Source organism: Condylura cristata, unplaced genomic scaffold (genome assembly GCF_000260355.1).
Source record: "Condylura cristata isolate star-nosed mole 26May11 unplaced genomic scaffold, ConCri1.0 scaffold00023, whole genome shotgun sequence".
NCBI classification, from domain to species: domain Eukaryota; kingdom Metazoa; phylum Chordata; class Mammalia; order Eulipotyphla; family Talpidae; genus Condylura; species Condylura cristata.
In genome coordinates, this window is record NW_004567124.1 from 169,167 (window position 1) to 177,459 (window position 8,293).

At 36.4% G+C, this 8,293-nt stretch overlaps 1 protein-coding gene across 1 annotated transcript; it reads right to left on the minus strand.

The window, feature by feature from the left end:
* Positions 1-446: 446 nt before the first annotated feature.
* Positions 447-1,385, minus strand: LOC101627040 (olfactory receptor 4F6-like). The gene has a single exon (XM_004687496.1). It carries the CDS (start codon positions 1,383-1,385, stop codon positions 447-449), a length of 939 nt encoding a protein of 312 aa, XP_004687553.1.
* Between the last annotated feature and the right edge of the window lie 6,908 nt (positions 1,386-8,293).

Consider the following 8,293-nt stretch of genomic DNA (forward strand, 5'->3'; position numbering starts at 1 on the left):
CAAGGAGAGTTTAGAATAAAACACTGAAGAAAGCTAACAGATACAAGCTGAAAAAATAGGAAATATGTAACCTTATCGAAAAAAAAAATAAGATTAAATAAAAAATAATATTTCTCTATAAAAGTCAACATAAGAAATGTAGAAAAGGACAAAGAGTCCCATGTTGGTATTCAAGAGGATTATCTAACACTTACATTAATTCTGTTTGGCACTATAGAGAGACAAGGCCATTAGAGAGAGAAGAGCCATAACCTTTATATCTTCAAGCCTCTCCCATAAGCAGAGTTCAGAAATTGACATAGCAGTTTAAATCTAGAGGGGAAAAAACCAAACCAGACACAATGTACAGCAATAGGTGATCATTTTGGCTACAGTTGACATATCTTACTTGATTTAGCCATGTGAAATTTTAGTACATTTTGCCTTTCTATATGTCTTAAATGACTTTAAGATCTTTTAATGTAACTCACAAACTGAGCACATAATCTCCTCATTGCCACCGTCATGTCCTTATTCCTAAAAGTATAAATGACTGGATTTAGGAAAGGAGTGATGACTGCATCAAATAAGGCAAGGAATTTGTCTAGATGCGATATAGGAAATGGCCATATGTAGAAAAAGATCAGTGGCCCAAAGAATAAAATGACCACAGTGACATGAGCTGACAAGGTAGAGAGGGCCTTGGAAATGCTGCCCGAAGATTTTTTCTGAACAGTCACCAAAATAAAGATGTAAGAGATAATCAGAATTAAAAAGGCAGCCACAGAAATAAAACCACTATTAGCAACAATCATGACTCCCAGTGTGTAAGTCTCTGTACAGGCAAGTTTGATCAGTCGAGGAAGGTCACAAAAAAAGCTATCCAGTTCATTAGGGCCACAGAAAGGTAAGTCTACAACAAAAACCAACTGAGTCACCGAATGAATAAATCCAATAATCCAGGAAGTAATCAAAAATATAATGCATCTCCTTGGGCTCATGATGGTCAGGTAGTGCAGGGGCTTACATATGGCCACATACCTGTCAAAGGCCATAGCGATGAGCAGCACCATCTCAGTACCCCCAATTGCATGGGTAAAGAAGACTTGAACTATACATCCCTCAAAGGAGATGGTTTTGTGCTTTCTGAAAAGGTCCGAAATCATCTTGGGAGTTGTGGTGCAGCAAAATACCAAGTCGATGATGGAAAGATTGGCCAGCAGGAAGTACATGGGGGACTTTAAGCGAGGGTCATAGATCACAGTTAATACAATGAAGAGGTTCCCCATCAGGCTTGCAGCATAGAACACAGAGGAAAAGAAAAAGAGGAGGAGCTGGATCTTCCATGAATTGGAAAGTCCCAGGAACACAAACTCAGACACCACAGAGTGATTGGCTTCATTCATTGTTCTGTGGGAGTGAAAACTTCCATGCTACCTGAAGAGAGAAAGGAGAAGCTGATTGAAAGAAGTAGCACTAACCTTAACTTTGGACAAAGTCGGTAGTTGTAAAAACTAGACAAAGGCTGGTGTATGTCTTTGAAGACCATTTCAATCAGACAATGCATATTACTTTGTTATACATGCCTCTACTAGAATATATTGTACAATATAAAAAATCTTCTAAATTATTTGGATGGGTAGCTATGTTGTATTTTTAGGTGTCATTTCATACTCATCTTATTTGTGGCTATGAGTTACAAAGACTACTTACAAATTATTTAGATATATGAAATTATTAAGTGGCAGTGGAGTTCACAATTCGGACATCTCAATATCGATACCACATCTTTGATCACATTGGCAAGCTCTTTTAAAATTCATGTTAGCAATTTTTTTAAGGCCTGAGATGTAAATTCCTCATGTCTGTAAATTAAGAAAATAAGTCATTTGCAGGAAGAAGGAAATGAAGAAATAGAGAATGTCAAATCATGACACTATCCCATAGAAGGAGGTTCTAGTGACCAAGTTATGGTTCTACAGGAGATTCCAACTGAAGTGGAAAGAGGAGGAAGGAAGGTAGAACCAAAAGGACAAAGATGAATAATAAATTCCAAGTAGAAGAGAAAGGATAAGAGTGGAACTATCAGAGGCTTTGCTAATAGTTCTGTTTGCCTATATGTAAAAGTAAATAACCTCATTCATAAACAAATGCAAAACAGAGGTATTTTCTAATCAGATAGACTGAGATTAGAAACATCTGGCAAATTTAGGGTTTGAGGGAAAATAAGGAGACAGGTAATTGGAAAGTGGTGGTGGGAGTGTGTAGTGATAAAACATTTACTAATTTGACAACATTTTCCAAAATTTATATGATCATACATTTCCAGATGGATACATGCATTGTGTATATAAAAAAAGTAGGTAGAGGAAATATATAAAGATGTTTACCGAAGCATTCTTTATGAAAGCAAAAGCCTAAAATAACATAAATGTGTAAAAATAAGGGACTAATTAAATAATTTCTATTGGGGCCTACTTGGTGGCCTAGGGGTTAAGTCCCAGTGCTACCACTGTGACAGCCCTCCTGTGGCAAAGTTGCCTAAGTTCAATTCCCAGCCAGGACACTAACCCACACCGCACAGCAGACCTCTCCTGACTCACCTGCTGCTCCCTTCAGCAGTGTATTTCAGTCAGCCCAACTATTCAGCTCTCTACTTTGTCTCTGGTGAATCCTCTTAACACCCATCTCTCACCAATACCCCAGTTCTATGCAAAAAATAAATAAAATAAAAATCTTATAACAAAGGAGTAATTCTTTAAAAGAAATAATTTCTATCAGAACTCTTTCATGGAATACTACACAGCCATTTACAATGTTTAGGTGGACTTAGAGGTATATTGACATACAATTGGGAGGGAGGAGAGCCTTGTGTACTCTTCTGTCTATAAAAATATATAATAAATATGTTACATATGTTAATTAAACAAAACCGTAAATGAAGCAGAAAATTCCTAGTTACATACATGCACACATGCATGCAGAGCAAACAAGCACCTGTTAAAAATAATTAAAACAATTATCTCTGAGGAAGAGGATTGAAAAAATTATGCAGAAAAATCAATCTTTGCATTTTCACTTTGAACTTTTACCTGGTTTAATTTTCAGTGCTTTTGTATCAATTTAACTTTTAATCCAAACTTCTAACAATCATAGTTTTATATGAGTAACCTGAAGAAAAAACACCATCATTAAAGACATTTTATTTATCTTTTAATTATGTAGTTAAATTCTTTTTTAGACTTTCTCTTGATAAGAGCATAAATGATATTTGCGTGCATAAAAATGCCTAGGTTTGAAGTCAATTCAGCTCCTTTCACAAGCATTATCATCAGCAGGATCACCAATAATGCAATTTAAGAACATAATTGAATTCTAAATTATATCCCATAAAAGCTGACCATTGTTCCAGTGTTTCCAATTCCCACCCAACCTAAACCATTTTATCAAAGTAATAAAATCATACTCGCTTACAGTACTTGTCAGTTTTCCCGGCACTTCTTTACCTGCATGTGTGTGTCAGCTTCCCCTCACCCACCACAAAGGTCTAGTGCTGTTCCCAATATCAAGTTCATGCCCTCTACCCTCCCTGCCAACCCCTTTTTCCTTCTCCCTTTGGAAAGAAGCCACTGTATTTTTTGGCAGCCACTGTATTTTTCATAGAATCTAAGATTTATTTGGTTGTCATTTCTAAGTTCATTTGCTTTGCTTATTTACATTCCACAAGAGAGATACCATCTGGTAGTTGTCTTTCACTTCCTGACTTGTTTGCTTAGAATAATCACATTGAGTTCCATCCATATTGTCACAGTGGCAAGAGTTCATCTTTTTCGATAGCTGAAGTAGTATTTCACTGAATATATATACCACTGTATCTTTATCCAGTCATGTATGTAAATGGGCATTTAGATTAGTTCCCTTTCTAAGCTACTGTAAATAATGCTGCTATAAACATAGGGATGCATATAAATTTCCAAATTTGTGTTTTCATCTTTTCCAGAATGTACTCAGGAAAGGTATTTCTAGCTCATATGGCATTCCCGTTTATAAAGATTTAAAGAACTCTCCAAACCATTTTTCACAGGGTCAGAATCAATTTACATTCCCACCAACAGTAATAGTTCCTTTCTGCTTCCTTACAGCAACCATTATTCCCAGTCTTTTCTACATATGGCATTCTCACAGATGTGAGGTGATATCTCATTATGATTTTGATTTGTATTTCCCTAGTAACAAAGTGGGATATTTTTAAATGTTCCTATTACATCTTCTTTGGAGAAAAATCTGTTCAAATCCTCTGCCCATTTTTATTGGGCTGTTTTGTTTTTGTTGTTATTTTGGTTTGTTGTTGTTGTTGTATAAGGTCTTCTTCATATTTTAGATTTTAAGCCCTTGTCAGATATGTGATGATCAAATAGATTCTTCCAGTCAGTATGCTTTCTTTTAGTTTTTATGGTAGTTTTGCTTACTACACAAAAACTTTTTAGTTTAATGTAATCTCATTATTTATCTTCACTTTTTTTCCCTTTGCATTGGAGTTGAATCTCCAAATGTGACTGAAGATACTATCCTTCCTTTCTTTTATGCTTTTTATGGCAAAATCTCTTAATATTTTAATATAAGACTTTATTTTATCTTCAAAAAGGGAATGATATTTTTATTTTTTAGATTAAAAAAAATATTTTCAAAGTTGCACAATTCATAAGTTGTTCAAAATTAGATAAAGAGTACTGTGTATTCATTATTGATGCTCCTGGACCCTGGCCACTCCTTCATGTTCCACCTTCATGCCTTGAGGTTCATACTTAGTAAAAGTCTCCAGTAAACACGTTCCCTTTTACAGAAGAGCACAATAATAGTTTAAATCTGATCTTTTCAAGACAGCGAACTTGTTCACTTAACTCACAAGAGTAAAAGGAAAACAAATTATCACTGATCACAAACTTAAATCTAGTGATCACAAACTTAAATCTAATGATCACAAACTTAAATCTACTGTGCCCTTGTATCCTAACCTCCTTAATTTTGACTCACCCACCACTAAGCATAGAATGTAAGAAATGAGAGATACCTCAGAGATCATCCAGTGACTGTCTTCTGCTGAAACCTTCTCATCTTAAGCTGGTCAACAGGAAAGGAAACAAAATTTTTAAAATAACAATTCAAGATAAGATGATAATTCTAGGGTATTTTTTAAATTAAATCAATATTTGGAATCATTCAGATGAAGATTTGTAGTCTATACTTCCTAACTTTAATCTCAGGCTATTGGTAAGGTTGGTTTAAATTAGAATTACTGTAAAATCATAAAATCCACAGAATGCATATTCTGATCATCCTGGAGCTTTCTCCACTAGTTGTTCTTCCTGGGATTAGTAAAAAGAGCTCATGACAGAGTAGTAGAAACATGTGCAGGATCAGGCGCTGCAGCTGCATATTCCAAAAATGGTGCTTTTACTTCGGCGACACAAGCCTGCTACAAGGCTATTGTTCTGGCACCTGAATGAAACTTTCCTAGTGATGGTAAATCCTTTTCACTTAGATGTAGGGGAACCAAGATAAAGGGAGCATAAATAGCTTTGCTGAAGCTAAGGAACCAGTTGGTAATAAATTCATAATTATTATGTTTGACCCTTGGCTTCCAGACATTCTTCTTTAGATGTCTGCTATCTTAGGGTTGTGAGTGTGAGAAATACTGCCATTTCCATGATGAATAACAGAGTTGAGCTGCGTCTTCTCGTTGATTAGATGCCCCATCTCACTACTCTGTGTGTTTCCAGGTGAAGCTGCGATCTCTGTCAAAGACAGTTTCCATCTACCTAACTTTTATGGATTAATGTTGAAATTATCATAGATTTTACAGATCTGCATGCAGAGTTCTTATCTTTCAAATGCTATAATTACCGGGTATTAAAAGGTCCTAAATAATACCTCCAGTGCAGGAAAAGCAGCTAATTAGCAGCACTGGAAGTTTGCTTAAGTCTTGGAACTACAGAGACCTGGGACTGCCATCTTGAGTACACTCAGTCAAGGGAATTGTTTCCTAGGACCACAGAAATTTGACCACTGCAACCAAAGGGGAATGCTGGTAATGGGTCACTTGAGGAGAAGGTAGAAGTGAGAATAGAGAATTTTTTTTTTAAACTGCACACTTTTTTAAAATGTACCTGCTTGTTAATGAGGAAGAAACTGCATAAGAACGAAAACGTGTATTTCCAATCAAGTAAATTAATTGTTATCATCTCCATAGAATGGCAGACAGTAATGAAATAGGGAAGAAAAACAGTTGTTCAAGGTGTGCATAGCAGCATAGAGATTAGAGTCACATGCTTGTATCAAGTCACTCATGGTTTCATCTTTTCTAGGTCAGTTTTTTAAAAATAAACATTTTTGTTTGGAAATGTTGTATGGAAAAGTTTCCTGGTTATATATTCTATCTTCAAATCAGAATTAGCAGAGAGTAAATTAAAACCCATTGATAAAGTACAATTATATAAAATGTTCTATATCCATTATCTAATGCCATTAACCAGTGTAACTTAAGTCAATGACATTTAACTGGTCTTCAGTCTATAATTAGGGCTAAGTTCAGATGGATAGTTCTGCTAGACTTTTCTAGGTTTTCTATAAAGACATCAGTTTTTTGGTATCTTGAATAAAATTGGAGGATTTAAGATGCCCTATTTACATGTTTAGAGCTTTAATGCTGGTTATTAACCTGGTCTTTCTCTCCAAGGGGCCATTGATCACTCATTAGTCTTACCCAAGCTCTCTCAAACAAAACCAACATCTGCAAAGCAAACCTTGCCTAAATGCAAGCATCATGCAGCAACATCCTTCCCACATTCTGTTGGTGAAAATAAGGCAGAAGACTAGACCCTATATGAGGTGAAGGGATTAAACACCTCTTGGCAAGAGGAAATGCAAAATATTGTACTATGATTTCTCAGTCAACTTGAGTCTTCAAGGATACCTATTGTGCTTTGTGTTGACTGGCAAATTTTTACTTAGAAAAATCTTTAATGCACAGATCTCATTTATGTCCTATAGGACACATCGGTCCTATTGATCCAACTTTACTAGTTCAAAGCAACAATAGCTATCTTTCTTATTTTTTTTGTCTTAAGTTATTGTAATAATGAATTTTATTTAAGTGAGTAGTATCCCACTACTATATATAACATCAATTAAACCACAAGTCTTTTGTACATAGGCAAACAGACTCCCAATTGTCAAAAGAACATTTAGGAACACTGAGGCAGAGATAATACCATACTAGTTTGAAATGAGCCTAACGGTTGTGAGAGAAATGTTCTCATCAGCAGCAAATGCGATTGGAGAACTATGTAATAAATGAGTTTTCCTAAAGAGGAAAGTCTGGTGCATCTGAGAGAAAGCCATTATGAAAGAAAAGACATTTGGCAGGGCAAGACATACAAGCCACAGTCATGATGTTATACTTGATAATAACTCCAGATACAGAGTAAACCTATATGTGACCATTGTCCAACACTGTCTTCCTCTTCCTTCACATTACCTCCAGATTCCCGCGTGTCCCTGTGGTGTCTGAAATGATAGGTAAAAGGAATGAAACAAAAGAAAGATCTGTGAGGTAAGAGCCCATACCTCCTGTGGAATTCATTCCAAAGGGGCCAACAGGAGAAACATAACAGAAGGGGCCAGTAGTCCATAACAGACCCACAGAACTTTCAGCAGTGACATGAGGACAAATTGGTGATCAGTTAAGGAAACATAGGCAATGGCCAAACAGGTAGTCATTTGCCACAAGGTGGTCTCTATCTTTAAAGAAGTCTGGTTACAGCAGGACCATCAAAAACAAAAGTGGCATGCCAATTATATGAGATAGTGTACATGCAAGTACTCGTGAAAAACAATAGTAAAATAGGAGAAACTAGGGAAATATTAAATTTTGCTTCTTCAAATGTGCCATAGTCAGCCTGACAGACCACAGTGAGCCCATGAACAGGACCTGAAAGAAGGCCCACTCAGAGAGACTCCCCAGGCCCTGGTGAGTCCAAGGATGGATACTGGTAGTAGCCCAGATTTGCAAGAGTGAGGCAAACCTTTCCAATGGGACCAGATATGACAGCCTCCAGCAAAGGAAATGATGAGGCCTGGTCCCACTGCCCTGGCTCTAGGACCAGAATCCAGAGGGGCGCTGTTCAGAAAGATAGTGCCATGGAGAGGTGTGAGATTCATTGTACCTTAGATAATAGAGATTGGTATATACTTGAAGAGGTTTGACATTGAGGAGGTTCACACTACATTGGATTGGAGGTGGGTTGACATAAGA

Coding starts and splice junctions, on each gene's coding strand:
- LOC101627040 (XM_004687496.1), bottom strand. CDS start 1,385: ATGAATGAAGCCAATCACTCTGTGGTGTCTGAGTTTGTGTTCCTGGGA.